Raw genomic sequence first — 16,243 nt, forward strand, 5'->3', positions numbered from 1 at the left:
AGAACCACACGGCCCAAGAGACCACCTCCTCCACTGGGGCCCAACCTCCGCTCCATTTGATTCAGGGTGAACATGGCATACAGTACACAGGAAAAATGGGAAACAGTATTTCCCATATATATTTATATGATTGGTGAAATGGTCAGATGGAATTACAAAAAGCATACTCCTAACAAAAAGAATTGCATGTAGATCATTCTTCAGATCAACACCCCATCTTAAACTGCTAAAGTACAGTTTATCAACCTATCTTAATATAAAGTGCCTGCCTTGAAACAGACATCATTCTTGAGCACACCCAAGTAGAACTCAAGGACTGTGATTAGAAACAGTCTCAATCCACACAGCCATGAGACAGAATGACACAACAATTCTTCTATAGAGACACACATTATGTTCTTATACACATATACTGTATGACACAATATTTTATTCACATGATCCAGAAGAGTCTGGACAAAACATAGACACAGCAAACCAAACATCACAATGAGAGGGAGCATTCCATTTTTATAAAATATAGAGCTTTAATTTATTAGTTAGCAACACAATGGAAAGGGAAGGAAAAGTAATTTACACAAGTCATTACAATAACGTCACCTCTGTGCATTTAGTTTTTTTTTTCAGGAAGGATTGATAACTGAATGCAAAAAATAACAAAATACAAAAAAACTCAAAAACTAAAGACACATCTTAAAAACACCAACAAATTGTACAACCTTTTTTCATTTCGCTGTAAAACCCTGTTGTAACCTGGTGAAGAGGAACAGGGGTTGTCTGGTTTATTCTGGGAATGAATACTGTCCCATAGTTAGGAGTGGAGGAGAGCGCATCATCATCATCATCCTGTTAAGGAGTTGTGCTCATCTATTGTGTTTCTCGGTGTTTCAGACCTGGAGTTGACATTGACCATACAGTACGCTTCAAGAACAGGAGAACTACACATTGCTTTTACGTTTTAGAATTACAGAACAAATACATTTATCCATGCACACAATGAAAAGCCAGCTTCCCAAAATTTTGGTTAGTGTCACAACATTGTTACAATGCTCTGTTGTGTAAGGACAATTCTTTTTTCACGTTAATATCAAAGGATCAAAATATGTGAATGCATATAAAAAAGAGATGGCTGCCTTTACTCAGAACTAACAATGCTGCCCGGTCAAATCATTATCTGGTCATCTCAATCTCAAACTGAACTACTCTGAAATATGTGTTTTCTTCTGGCCAGTGTTTCCAATATCTTACCTTCCCAAGATCCAGTTCAGTCTTTTGAAGGAGAAAATAATGCCCGTAAACATGTAAAACCATAACCCTTTTTGCACCTCACACTTAGTCTCCTGAGATGCGAAGCTGAATATATTTAATTATGATGGTTAATTTATCATCATCCGGCGTTCTTTTACTTAGGATTCCTTTTTCATTTAATACCACAACTAACAACGGTGGCTACAGAAAGGGGATGTCAATTTTAGTTTTATCTATTAGTTAAGCTCTGGAAATTAGGCCTTTGACAAAGTTCCACTGGCAGTGACAGAAAACAATGCTACTTTAGTTACTATCAAGGTCTTAAAAGAGCTGATAAACACAGCAAGTGTATCAAACTAATGGTATTTGACATGTGGGTTCAAATGGAGGAGGGGCATATAGTTAGAGTTTCCTGTGTTACAGTCCACATGCAGCCGTGGTGAGTTTGTCAATGAAAGTCCTGGAGAACCCAGAATGAGTCCTGACATTACATCACAGCAAACAAGAAACAAGAAATATACAAATCCCATCAGCCCCATTCCCCAGTCATTTCCATCTTTACAATGACTTGTAGTGACTTGTATTTTGCATGCCAGTTAACACATTCCACACATTTCATAATGATGGAAGGATGAGAATTATGCAATGACAGCAACAACAATAAAATTAATAACAATAATAACAATAATATTTGCCCCAAAGGTACCTATACACAAAGAGCATTTTCTATAAGTACAAAGAAATCCACAGAATGATACTATATACAACCTACAATAAATACTGTGTATCATATATCTTATTGGTAAAGGGAGGTGTGGGGTTTGTTTGGATGCCTCTTGCTTCTCTTCAGTTCATTTTTTCTCACGTGTTTTTGATTTTCTTTCATGATGTCACTCTCAAATTGAGTCTCTCCCCGTTTCATGGGGTAGGGTGGGTAGGGATTATAGGTAGTCCAAGGCCTACTCATGTCTCCACCTCCTCTTCCTCCTCCTCCTCCTCCTCCTCCTCCTCGCCCCCCTCGCCATGGTGCCGACGGTTGCGTGGCTTTTTCTGCTCCTTCAGCTCCTTCAGGTCTTTGGCCTTGATGGCTCCCATCATGGGGTCTCCCTGCTGCCAGTAGTCCTGGCAGTACTGGTTGATGAGGCCCATCTCAGGCTGGCTCAGGATGGTCAGCAGGTCCTTGTACTGGCCGGCGCTGGGGGTCCAAGAGCTGGCCCCGAGTGGAGATGGTGCCAGGCCTCCACCTTCCACCAGCACGTTGTTGACGGCGCGACTGGACAGCACTACCAGCTGCAGCTTGACCAAGGTGTGCTTGAAGTTCTTCTCTGTGCCCGAGCACTGGTACACGCCTGAGTCAGAGGGCTGGAGGGAGCGCAGCAGCAGGCCCTGCTCTGTCCTCATCACACGCCCGTCAGAACGCATCTGGGAGAGAGAGAGAGAGAGAGAGAGAGAGAGAGAGAGAGATAGAGAGAGAACAAAAGAATACATTACAATCGCATTTGCATAATAACATAAGTAGGATCCGTCGTTTGAGATTTCTGCCATTTCCTCCTCTCTGTAACAGTATGGGCATCAGAGCCACCATAGCAATGTCCTGACTGCCTTTATAGTCCTACACTAACATGACTCATGCACATTCAGTTTGACTGGTGTCCTGCTGTTAGATGAAACAATCACTTCCACGGCAAAGAGTAATGTTTCCATTGCTCTTCTCTGCTTATCACTGCATCCCCGTCCAAGGCTCTGATTAGCTGTTGACAGCTTTTACACTCAGATTCAGATGTCCTAGGCAGCATGGCCAAGTCCACCATGCCTACGGGAATACGCACCATCCAATAGAATACCCAATGAAAGACAAGGAACACTATAATCTCACAATAAAACTTTAACTGTAGCCTAAGGCTCAGAAACTGTGACTGGGTTTCTCCACTTGGGGTTTGGGACAGTATAAGGATTACTACTAAATATATTCAGGTATACACACCAAACATTAGGGACTCCTTCACCTTAGTCTAGGAACAGATGTACCGTAATGTGGAGAACACAATATCCTAGGAGGAATCTGGAAATCTAATAAAGATCTCTTTCTCTCTTCTCCTCAAGAATCAATCCTCCACTGCATGTGATCTCTTGTTCACAGTTCATAGAACAAGCAGAGATTACGGAGCCAAGCTTTGGTAGCGTACATGTTAAAACTGGACATACAGTCTAGTAGTTCTGGATCTGTGTCAGTTACGTTACAAGGCTGCTTACTTCTTTCCTGCGGTCACTGTTGTCCCTTTGCAGGTGCCATTTGATGAGTGCATGCGGGGAGCGGGCTTGGCACTCCAAGAAGGTGCTGCTGCCCTCCACCCCGTACTGTACCATCTCCAGAGTGTTCTTATTGGCTGAAGGAGACATAGGGAGAGACGTCACCAAGGCAACCAAGCACTCACCACACGGTCCAAACACAGAAAGAGTAACGTTTCAATTCAAAGTTGTATTTTTAGCTGGAGGGAGGAGGTGTAATGTGACTAGTTGCAAAAACGTTTCCCTTAATTTTTCTGCCAGTATGCAATCAGCACTATATGTTGAGTTATACTAGCTATGGTGTATTTGTATTGGGAATGTATTGTATTCACCACCACAATAAGTAAGTCTTACTGTTGGAGTTGAAGCCTCTGCACTGGCGGATGGGATTCCCGTACTTTACGTCTTGCCTCCGGCTTCTTCTAAAGGGGTCAGACCAGTATTCCCAAATAAGAAGAAAAAATATTATAAAGCAACTGCAAGCGCCATACAAAGCCATTCAACACTATATGAGGCCATTCAACAGCCAAATAAACCCCACATCACTCAGTTAGAAATCGGTAAGTACCAATCAGCAAAATAGAAGGCCATTCAAAGAATTCTAAACAGGTTATTCAGGCTTTTGTGTTATTTGATAAGCCATGCAGCTATCTAACAGCCATGTTAGCTCCTTTCCTGGCACATGCTTGTGCTCACCTCTTCTGGGAGGCAGAGTACCGGGAGCAGGACTTGCCGTCCCAGGCGCAGTAGGGGTCTCTGGCCAGGCAGCAGTCAGCACAGGCCTCCCCGTACACGTCACAGCGGTGCAGGGCCAGGTGCGTCACTCCCATCCCTGAAGAGACATACAGCTGTTGCTGGTGGGGGACAACATACATGTTAGAACAAACCACAGAAGAACACGTCCTTTGTCAAACTATACTGTCAGTGTTTAGTTAAATATAAAAGATGACACTGGAATAAATATTTTAAAGGTGACAGAGATGTCAACCGAGCCAGAACAATGTAATGTGATGATCTAACAACAGAAAATAGATGAGCACTGTGTTAGCATAACAATAGTCTACTCAGGAGTATTGAGCAGACATTGGGAGAGATGCCGAGTTTGTAACTGTTTCACTGCCATTGTTCAAGGTACTGACAATGTACCTTTCAATGTTAAAAAAACTGTTTTGAATCCATCATCGTGGCACACTGTATAATGACAACCTTCTGTTAGAGTGATGTCATGGCACGTGATGTCATGTAGCCCAGGCCAAGTATTTTAATAACGGTAAAAGACAACATTACACTGTAATGCATTTTCCCTACTTCTTGTTTCATTGTCTTTCCCAGACTGAATATAATTTCTAAAGGGAAATATTAGTTCCACAGCTGTACGCACATCTTACATGGTTTTACTAAATCATTTCAATCAGTCGCTGTCTCTCTATTTCAACATAGATATATTACATTACATTTAGCAGACACTCTTATCCAGAGAGACTTACAGTAAGTACAGGGACATTCCCCCGAGGAAAGTAGGGTAAAGTGCCTTGCCCAAGGACACAGCGTCACTTAACATGGCCGGGAATCAAACCAGCGACCTTCTGATTACTAGCCTGATTCTCTAACCAATATATAGGTCTATTAGGTCATTTGCTACAGATATGCTTACCCTTTTTGATGAGATCTTCATTGTCGTAATAGGAGTAGGAACCTGGAATAAAGAAAACGTGATGAGTACAGTATGACACCAGGAGAGGGAGAGAGACAGAAGGACAGGGAGCGTGAGAGAAAGAGAGAGCGAAACAGCGCAAGACTGAGAGTGAAAGAAAAAGGAAATGTCACCTTGAACACCTCCACCTCCTCCAGGACCAGCTCTTCAGTCTGCAGATCATCTCTGGGAAGGACAATCACCTTCTGCACTGTCCCCCTGTCTGTGGACCAGAAAAATCACCTCAGAGTTACATACTGTACCTCCAACCATGAGACCTTTGGACTGCTAGTCAATCAACCAGCCCCTGTATTCCATTACCAACATCAAGCCACTTACTGTGATGGCTAATCAGCTGGTGAGGTCTACATTCAAACCTGGTGCTATGAGCTCACTTTTCACCATGACAATCTATTTTCACTTGCTTGAGTATACACACTGTCACTACCTCAACAACACTATTTCTCAGCCCCTCTTTCTTAGCTGTGACCCATTCTCCTGAAGGCCGGAGGTATTTCTCCTGGTCACGCCTTGCCCAAAAGCATGTTTGATTTCTGAACAGAGGCATTCCTGAGCGCAGGATACCTGAGATTTATTATGACTGTTTAAATGTGCCCCAACGTGGCGCTGAATGCCTGCTCCTGACAGCAGCTGAAAGAACAGACATTCCTCTGACTCCAGGCACTGTGGGGCGCTCTGCGGTCACCACAAGACCCCATTAGTCTCTGCTATACATGCTACAGAACAACGTCTTACACAAAAGAGAGAATGGGCCTCATGTTAGGGCTGCGTGCGCTGGGCGAGTGATGTCACTTGGGGCTTTTAAAAGGTTCAAAGGAATGAGACAAATAGAAAATGTCTCTTGCCCTGGTGGGTGAGATTAAGGTGATGGATTTCCTGACTGTAACACGGCTCCTAACCCTCCTCTTCTCGTCATTCTCCCTGCCCTCAAGGTACAGAGCTCAAAGCTTTTACACTAAGTGAAAGATGCCAGCGCCCTTTGATTGGTTAAACTTTCATCTCTACAGAAAGGCTACAAATGCTTTTCTTCTGGCGATAAATGATTGAAGGAAAGACTTTGGGTGCATTCGGTTGGACAGCAGCAGACAAGGGGGGTACAACACTCCTTTGTATCTCCGTTGTACACCCAACTAAGCCTGACTAAAAGGTTTTGCAAGGAACATCATAATACTGAAACAATGCAGAAGCTGTGGGTCTTCTATTAATACCAAGAATTGGCTCTTTATCTGGACATTGATGGCACAGTCAATGTAAATTGACCAAGATCTACTGAACTTACCAGTCCCCAGGAAAAGCACTTCATAATTGCCATCTGCAGCTGCCACCTGGTCCACAGTGATGGTGGTGAACTCGTAGTCAACGTTGGTGCGGACCACCAGGGGGCGCTTGTGCACTGGGTACACGGCGTTGTACATGGTGGGGTGGTTCCTCATGAAGTTGATGACCTCGTCTGGGTAGTCCTTAGTAGACTTCATGTTAGGAGTGAACGTGCCTCCAGGACACTAGTGGGAAATGATTGAGAATGATTAGCTCACTGACAAACAACCAATTGTGGGTCTACTCTATATTGTTGTGATACACAGTATGGATGTGGAGAGTTGTGTATGTGCCTTGTGGGACATACACAACAGCTGGTTTCTATCTGAGGAGTAAGTCACTTAAGTGTGTATTAAGGTTGGAGGGCTGTTGGTGTGTTTGAGGTCATCCGGGGGGTAGGCTCACCGTCCCAGGACGAGGGTAGGGGATCTTCCCAGTGTAGGCCACCCACTGGTAGTTAGGACCTTCTTTGTGGGCGAAGGGTCCGTTGAAGACCTGCCGGATGTCAGCCATGGAGTAGACACACACCGCAGAGCCCTTGAACACCGAGCTGTGCATTAGGAGAGACAGTTATGTTGTATGTGTCAAAAGACAAATGATTCACAGTAATCGTCTTTGTTCCAGTGAAGGAACAAAAATTGAAAACCAGTTGGAGACTCACCCAGAGACAGAAAATACTCCATAGATGACAGGGTTCTTGGTGTCCTGTGTCGGTTGTATGTAAACATCTCCTGTAACACACACAAACAAAATCCAGTCAGTGCAAAGAGAGCAGGCTAAAGAAACAAGTTCCACAGCAGGCTCATGATGGCTAATATTGACAGAGCTCAAGTCAATCCTCCCAGACATATTCAGAGAGGCAACCCTCAACTTTTAAAAGAAGTACTGACGCACTTTAACCATTTTCTTCATCCCTCTGTGAATTTCAGCCTGTGCTTGTATAGATACGAACATGCCAAACAGGATGAACAAGGCCATCACAATGACCTTCCTACAGTCCATGTGTCCCTCTCGTATCTCAAACACCTGTGTCTGCAACTACAGAATTCCGGTCAGAGGTTGATGTGTCAAGTTCTGTGTTGCTTACAGTAGTGTGACCAGAGCTTCGCTATGCTATGGGAAAGTTCACCCGTCGGGCTCTTGGAAAGGATAAGTTTGTGCAGAGGATTAGAGGCCAAACAAAGTTCAATGAAGGAGAGGAGGAGTCCTCCTGGTGACATCTAAGCATCCTGCCAGGGGAAACAGAAGGCTCTGCTTGTCTCCTTCTCAGTGTAACAGGAAACTGTGCATTCTCAACAGGAAGGGCATTGTTGAATATTTCTTCATAGACAGTATGAAAAGCACAATAGCATAGCTTTGGTGACCAGGCCTTTAGGAATTCCGTCACTTAAGTCTCTAATTAAATTCCATCCACAATCCACCCGTAGATATAAACCACCCGTAGATACAAACACAATACAATGTAGCGTCCTTGTCAAAATCCACATACAGTGAGACAACACATTGGCTGTGTCACCTGAAAGCACACTCCAGGAGTGATACTGTAGCCAGTGATTTAATGTGGGACATGTTCCCCCCCGTCTGGTGGCTGTGGTTTAAGGAGTGGAGTTCGGGTGTGAGGGCACTATCTGAGGGTGTCAGAGGGAAACTGCATCGTACTGTGGGTCCTCGTCTACAGCCCTGGTGGACCCACGGGGAGGCCTGATTTACATGTGCTCATCCTCCTGGTGATGGAGCAGATAGGCCCATAGGAAGAAATATAGAGGAACTAATCATACTAGGGGTGCTTAGTCACTGACCTACTCTGCTCTCTCCATGATTCTCTCAATGACCTCCATGCTACCCTTAGGAGTGCCATATCCAGCTCTCATAATGATGCAGGCACCTCCAGCAAACATTGAAGAAGATATTCACAAAACAAGACCAAGCTAAGTGCACTGTACAGTATTTTCATTCAAGACACTTAAACAAAGATGTATTATGCAGTGAATATCATTATACCAAAGGATTGTGAGTGACTGCAGGGGTGAGGATTGTCTTTGCTTCTCATTATGCCTGTTGAGTCAAGTCATAGGTGTGTATGCACACAGACCCTGGGTGACAATCTGTAGTTTGCGGCTGAAGTTTCAGGATAAGGAGGGGGAGAGAAACCATATGGTTGTAATTCCATCTCACCCACACACACACACACACACACACACTCACGCACGCACACCTTAAGCCAGGGAAGCAAAACGGTCATGGGTTATCAGTGACAGCGGGAGTGAGAGAGAGAGTCAGAGGAGCTATCAGAGGTACCATGCAACAGATGTGCCGTACCATGACACACCGCTGTTGCACGTCAAAATGACTGAATTATACACACTCCTACAGTCTGAATCCCAGACAGAGGTAGACAGAAAAAGGAGAATCTGATATTCATAAAATAGGAAACAGCTACTTGAGCCGTAGTAAAATATATTTTGACAGGGTAGAGAAGAGTTTGCTGCAGGGGGTTCTGTGCTTGCATGTTAATAACAGCTGTAAAAGCACCAAGAGTCAAAACTGCCCTTTCCATTTCCTACTTGAGTAAGGCAATAAAACTTATTGTAATAAAACACATTATAATAAAACTTAACATATTTGAGTTTTTAACTAGAACAGATTTTGCCCAATCTTGTGCTATGTTGTCTTTGAATGTGTCTCTGACTGTACAAAATGTAACATATATGCTCCTTTTCCGTATTTCACGGCAAATATGAGTTTAGGCCTTTTACATGATGAAGCAGGCAGAGCACAAGCAGCAGTCTAGAAAGGGGCCACTGCATTGTCTGTTTCAATTGTGTCATGTGGGTACAGGTTCTCAGGTAGAGCCAACTTTCTTAGACTTTCCAACTGTAAAACCTCCCTCAGTCTCTGGTGATCCTAGCCACAGGCACTCACACTTCACACTGCCACAATGGAGCTCCAGCTGGCCTGGAAGGTTCATCAAAGTTCTCAATAATGACCCCGGGGTCCTTTTACTACCGCACTAATATAGAGAGGAAAAATGTCTGTTCTTTTTCTTCCTCCATCCAGGCGTGGCTGCACTTTCCCGACGAGTCTCTTCTTGCGGTAAAGCTCTTCTAAAATCTAAGGTCATCCAAACACGTAGGTGCTGTGTAAATGTACAGTGCCTCTTAACAGTACCATGACGTCTATTTTAGACCTCTTTGCTGATCATCGATTGGGATTTACATGTTCAATGTTTTTGACCTTTCGAAATCCTACAATTTTGTTAACAAAAATATTGTTTATTTGTTGTTTACAAGTCTGTCTGTCTGTCTGTGTCGGTCTGTTCCTCTGTCTCAGTATAGACTCCATATCTGGCCTGTGTCTATGCTGTTCCATACATCCTGTTAATTAGACCTGATTAGCCCATGCCTGTTCAAAGTTACTGTTTTATTAAAGCAATATCCTGAAACCTGCATGGCAAACAGTGCCAACTCTCCACACTCCTCTGAACCCACTGTGAACAGCACGCCTGTGTCAACACTGACCCAACTAATAAAGACAGAAACTCGTTTACAAACCCAGAGCAAGCACGCTCATGGTTTGGAGCTCTTTAAATGTCCCATACTGTAGGTAATGTGCTTGAACTGTACATAGAGGGCACAGTCAGACAAAAAGATCTTGCAGTGTAGGGTTTTTAGCAAGGACACGATTATTGTACACACTAGCGAAATCAATCATCCTTAACCTACACTGTTCACTTAAGCATAATGAGAAGTGTGTGCTGTTAAAACTAAATACGTTTTTACAGCCTAACCTATAATGAGATGTAAGCTCGAACCTAGTTAGCCAGAGAAAAGGACAAAGAGACTTTACTGGGGAGGATAAGAGTTCAACAGAAAGCCTGATTGGTGAGGTGAAGTCTGAATCAAACGTCAGACAGACACTTCAGACCTTAATAATTATCACACCAAGGCTGAGATAGACAGAGACAAAGGGCAGGAGAGAGAAAGAGAGAACGAAAGAAATGGAGAAAAGGAAAGAGAAAGCAAACGAGAGAGAGATGGAACGACAGAGAGAAAGAGAGAGAGAGAGAAGACGCTTCCCCTTGAGATGGTAATGGCCTTGACATTCCTGCTTGGTGACCTGATCCATCTGCCACGAGACTTGGCCCGTCCATCCAGTCTATTTGAGGGGGAGTGCTTCCCAGACACCTCGTCCTTCAGAGCCCAGAGAAAGGAGCCTTTTGTTTGAGCCATCTTGAGAGAAAATAACAACTACAGTACTGGAGTGTGTGCTATTCTCATTACAGCAGGCAGTACGGGCCACTGGAGAGTTGAGGAGGGGGAGTGAAATGGAGGAGGCTTCCATATGGGCAGAGGACTGGGCTGTGTGACATGCTGTCAGACTAGGTAGGGACAGGTGGTGGTCTGCTGCTCCCAAGCTGCCCATAGATCAGGACTGACTGTGGCGCATGCATGATTAGAGAGTACACGGCACCAGTGTAAATAGACAACCACAAGACCTGCCGCGGGCTTTCCGCTTTCTCACTCCTAATTGAAAACGGAGGGCTTGTGGATGACGGGTGAAACCACAGAGTGTTAGAGGGGGATTAAGGAGGACTTACGGAGCTCGTCGAAGTGCGTCTCGATCCCGTCCGCCCCCGGAACGGAGCAGATGAGCCGGGCCTTCAGGAACGTGCTCCACTTGTTGACCAGACAGCAGTGACCACCATCGTCATTCTGAGGGGTGGGGGGGGGGGAACAGAACACAGCCTCCGTCACACACACACTCACATCCTCCATCCACCAAAAACAAACACAGGTGGAGCCGCCCACACACACTGTACATATAAAAAAAAAGCAGGCGGGTTTGGAGAGCGTGGAGAGAGTGTGGAGGGCTGCTTGGTTGTGAGGGGATGAGATGGTAAACACTGTCTCCTCTTATTTAGAGTCTCTCCCATCTGTCATGGAGCCGGGCCAAATTCCAACCCAGTGAGGGAGAGCCAAGTCCAGTAGATGTGATTTAGCTTCTTCCTCCTTAAACAACACACATTCTCCTTAAAGCATGCCTCATTTTGATGGGTAAAACACATTGTTGGGTCATATAGTTTGAGAAATATTGCTGGTGAAAATCTTTTTTTGACAAATGTATCATTTTAATGTCTTCAAAGTGGTTTTAGGCCGTTGCGTGCTTTACAATACATTTAGTTGACACCCAATGAATCCTTATCTTGGATTTACTTCTGTTTTAGAGTGATTATCCAGGACTGTTGTACATGTCATGGTGATGTGGTGTGTTCAAGGCCAGAAAAGGGCTTTGTCATCCTCCAGATGTGTGTGAAAGAGAGAATGACAGTGGTGTCCCAGGAGGTCCATGAAGACAGAACCAAGAGCAGGATGAGTGTTTGTGTGCAGGGTCACTGCTTGACCCTCTCAAATAAACACAGCGGTGAACAGCTGAGGAAGCACAGACAAACACATGCTAGCACACACACACACACACACATACACATATACAAAGACACACACAGACAAACATATTCATGTATACACATACTCTCGCATCCACGGATTCACCCACACACAGGTTGACCATCTAAACATCACGCTCTCAGAGAATGTAAGCCCAGCTCAGAAAGATGCTCCAAGTTTACACAAGAGCAACAAACCGTGTCCCTGTTTATGTGTGCTGCTCCGTCACATTTTCAATCTGGTGAGGGAGGGCAGGTAGAAGCTTTCATTAAGACAGTGAGGTTAAATCATCACATACTGTGGATACACTGCAAGTAGAGACCAGCTGTTTCACGCGGTCTAGTTTCAAGGAACCGTCCTTTAGGAAGCCTTGAACTGAATACTGGCAAGTTACAGTCATCTGCGTTTGAGGACAACCATCTTCAGGAGGTGAAAGGATCACAAGGTCATGGGTCGGAATAGCATCTCATGGACAGAAAGGTTAAACACACATTGTAGATTCCTGCACGTCCGTGCTAGGCAAACACCAGCTCCACAGCAAGAAAATGGGTTCTGTTTTTCCTTCTTAGGGAAACTGTCACAAGCACATGACACTTTACAAGAGGATGTGCTCAGAGTTAAATCCTGATTTTGTACTGACCAGACAGATGCGTCCGATGCGAGCCTGGGTCACAGGACTCTGGCCCATCTCAGAGGACTTCTCCCGGAAGAAGAAGTACAGTTTGTCATCGTTCCTCTCAGCACTGTCAGGGATGAGTTGCACGTGGATGAACGAGGGGTCTGAGTTGATGACAGAGGGACATGTTTAGGGATGGATCATAGAGACAAACACGTTTAAAACTCAGATGTCCCTTTTTTGAATGAAAGAAAAAGGCATATTTCATTTTGTATCTGAAAATAATTATTAAAAACACCCGTTGACAATTTCATGTGAGATATGTGCACATAAATCTCACAATTTCATGTGACATGCACATATATCTCACATTCCATACAAGCACTACACTTTATCACAGGGTGGATCATAGACAAACAACTGATCTTGTTCTCATCAGATGTCAGTCATTTGGGTGCCAACAAAAGGAATGTACCATTCAACCATCTGGAGTTGTACTGGTCTGTACGCATGGCCGTCTGTTTGCCCATGGTACGGAAGATGGCTGAGTCTGTTCCCATGAAGTCAATGTAGACCCCCGCGTAGAGTTCACCATCTGAAACACGGGGAGACAGAGACAAAACAACAGATCACCATGCTGAGCCAAATCACCACCAAAGTCCCATCTAGAACTCCAGGCACATCTGGGATAGAGTACTATGAATCTTTGAACATAAATTGCGTGTCGAATCCCTTGCTGAGCCCCTGGTACGACTCAGAACCCAACTCCTCGGAGCTTCCCATCCCTGTGACCAGCGGAGGAGCATCAGCGTACTCATCTCTATCTCTGGGTTTCAGATGAACTCAGACAGAACTCATGCAAAATATTCAAATATATACATCCAACATATTCTCAAATAGACCATAAGATTCAGAACAAAGACAATACTTGCCTCGCAGTATTGCGGACACACACACACACACACACACACACATCTTTATTAAGCAGGGAAGCTGGCTGTGGGTCCTGCTGCTGCTATCAAGGCTAAATATGAGGGCAGGTGCACCCACATACACGGTGCTGAGCATTCTCTGTGGTGGGATTAGGCAGGCAAGGGAGGACAAAACTCCCTCCTATTACTATTCAACAAAACTACAAATTCCATATGCTGGTACTGGTACTGTACGGTATGTGGTATACACAGGTCTAGGCTTGAAGGCGTGCTGTTTCTGACACAGGAAGGGGGTGCCGTCTCCTGTATAGTGTCTGATCAGAGGTGAAACGGGTCAAAGTGGTCGGCACTTCCTGCCAATGAGCGGCCACAGCTGAGCTTGTTGTGGGCGGGAGGCTCACTCTCGTTGGGCCTGCTACTGGTTCCACCCTGGTCAGCTGGCAGAGTGCTAATGTGGGAAGCAGTGATGGTGATTTACACCATCCCACCCCATAGAGACAGGATCGACTTACACTTGTGGCAACTGTGAGGTCTGGCCTGGCCAGCTGACCTTGAAGGGAGAGGAGGACACTGGTGGAAGACTTCTCATTAAAGGCTCTCAATCCTACTTAAACCTTTTCAGAAAACAAAGCTTAACATGATATCCATTGCTGCCCAGGTCAATCCATTATACGTTTCCTCATTTACAAATAAGACAGGAGTCGTATATTTATTCGTTCAAAGTCACAAAGGACTCATGGAAACTGAGTCAACACACCAGCCTGTGCCCACATCTCCAACTCTAACAAGGCTGCATTCCTCATTTTTTATGATTGGTCAGCGATGAGCGTTCCTCTGTGAATAACTCGTGGGAAACAAGCACAAATGGAAAGACACTTGATCTTCCTGGTAAGAACTAGGCAATAAACTAATCCTTAACAAAGTAAGCCAAAAAACAAAGTGACCATTAAAATAATGTTCAAATGGTCAGAGACTGAAGCTGATCCACAGGGGACATGACCGCAGGGTCTTTCACCATCCCTGAGAGCCATTCAGGGGACCTGAGAGGGGCCAAACGCAACCCCTCCATCCACCCTCCGCCTGGTCGTGTGACTGAACCCAGAAGATACTCACTGATCAGCGCGGACACGCTGTTGAGCTTAGGGTCGTAGGAGCACTTTCCCTTCCCAGAATCCACTCTGCCTGGCTCCAAATGGAATATGTATTCCTGAAATGGAAAAATCATAAGAGACGGCAATAAATTCAGTGCTCCTCATCATGTCATCCTGATTCCCTGGTGTGGAGGGAAAATGAGGCAGTGCATATGCTTCCAGAGACTCCCCTTGGGCCCATAAGCCATTATAGAGGATGAATCATTACAATAATGAGAGCGCCTTAACACAGAAAAATACATGCTTCGATAGAGCCCTTCTTAATCCCCCCTACGCTGCAGAACACTAGGGGGAGAAAGTGACAGAAGATGTTCTCTCAGCATAACAAGCCTAATGCCAAGTATCTCTCAGCCACTCTGGGCCCATGGCTGTGCAGCTCTGCTGTTGACACCTGCAATCCTGCATAGTGAAAACAAGCCTGGGATGGAGGCTGGATGACTGATGCTCAGGGCTCCTGGCATCTCGATATGCAGTACTGAAAGGTGATTGGCAGGTATTTGGATACATGGGTGGGAACAGCCAATGACATGCTATGACATGCCTCGAGGCCCTGCCATAAACCAGAACAGGTCCAATCCCAAAGCCTCTCTCTAATCAGGGATGGGGGTGAGGCAAAGACACCCTTGTCCTTGTCCATCAACACCAGAACAGAATAGAGGAAAGCGCTTGCCAAAGTATTCTCTACTGGCTCCTACGTGCACACTTGTGAGATCCCTTCACCATTGATTAAAATCACCTGCAAATGTGAAGGTGTTGGCAGTTTCTAGTGTGTGCCAGGTCACAAGTGGTTACGTGTGCCAGGGGTGCTATCCAAACATGACTTTAAAAAAAGTCCCTTTGAAAGGTTTCACCGTACGAAAAGAAAAACACTGCTGCATGGAAAACATTTACACATCATGCTGGAAAAAGCCCCCACACTCATCTAAGGGTTAATGGTTTCGTCCTTTACTGTGAATGGTGGGAGAGCAAGCTCAAACATCTGAGTAATGCTCAGCTATGTGGGTCTATTATTTCCTTTTCTGCTCTGGCAGTTAGACACAGACGGCTGATGTTTGCCCTGAACCAACAGGCCTTGTGTGTGGGTCACACTGGCACCCCCTAGGGAGAGGCTGCCAGACCACATTCCTACATGGAGGGGTCGGGGGGGCGGAAAAATGACCGAAAAATGGCGCACTGTTTCCTAGACATGTGCAAAGGTGATAGGACACCGTCATGAGAGACGACCAAAGTACAAGAGCTGGAACAGAACTTTTACAATAAGGATCAATAGGGTTAATACTGTTAACCTTTGTTGCAGTAAGTATTGCCTTATTAAACATCTGCATTTGTATCATTAAGGACACAAGTGAAAGGGAGTACAACAATCTAAAACCCCAATATGAAACACTTCACACAAGTTAAAAACAGTCAGAGTCAATACAGCAAAAAGAAAACACAGACAGAGAGAACATTTGCTGAGAAATGACACAGAAAATGACACTAAAAAATGGAGAACAAACTAATGATGAGAGAACGCATTAGAAAAATTCAAT

The 16,243-nt window shown here is 44.8% G+C and overlaps 1 protein-coding gene across 4 annotated transcripts in view; it reads right to left on the reverse strand.

Moving 5' to 3' along the window:
• Nucleotides 1-502: 502 nt before the first annotated feature.
• sema3fb (sema domain, immunoglobulin domain (Ig), short basic domain, secreted, (semaphorin) 3Fb) overlaps nucleotides 503-16,243 on the reverse strand; it is a 49,128-nt gene continuing 33,387 nt past the window's right edge. For 2 of the 4 annotated variants that reach the window (XM_062463185.1, XM_062463198.1), the window contains 13 exons: nucleotides 14,674-14,767; nucleotides 13,104-13,223; nucleotides 12,653-12,792; nucleotides 11,166-11,280; nucleotides 7,230-7,299; nucleotides 6,974-7,118; nucleotides 6,531-6,753; nucleotides 5,365-5,453; nucleotides 5,192-5,233; nucleotides 4,234-4,391; nucleotides 3,892-3,959; nucleotides 3,502-3,635; nucleotides 503-2,670 (listed from right to left, as the gene is read on the reverse strand). In XM_062463185.1, the coding sequence (XP_062319169.1) occupies nucleotides 2,212-2,670; nucleotides 3,502-3,635; nucleotides 3,892-3,959; nucleotides 4,234-4,391; nucleotides 5,192-5,233; nucleotides 5,365-5,453; nucleotides 6,531-6,753; nucleotides 6,974-7,118; nucleotides 7,230-7,299; nucleotides 11,166-11,280; nucleotides 12,653-12,792; nucleotides 13,104-13,223; nucleotides 14,674-14,767 (1,857 nt within the window). In that variant the 3' untranslated portion in view covers nucleotides 503-2,211. Of the gene's footprint in view, nucleotides 2,671-3,501; nucleotides 3,636-3,891; nucleotides 3,973-4,231; nucleotides 4,392-5,191; nucleotides 5,234-5,364; nucleotides 5,454-6,530; nucleotides 6,754-6,973; nucleotides 7,119-7,229; nucleotides 7,300-11,165; nucleotides 11,281-12,652; nucleotides 12,793-13,103; nucleotides 13,224-14,673; nucleotides 14,768-16,243 lie in introns of all 4 variants that reach the window. The other 2 variants (XM_062463177.1, XM_062463190.1) reach the window with 1 other exon arrangement.

This window comes from Osmerus eperlanus, chromosome 1 (genome assembly GCF_963692335.1).
Source record: "Osmerus eperlanus chromosome 1, fOsmEpe2.1, whole genome shotgun sequence".
NCBI classification, from domain to species: domain Eukaryota; kingdom Metazoa; phylum Chordata; class Actinopteri; order Osmeriformes; family Osmeridae; genus Osmerus; species Osmerus eperlanus.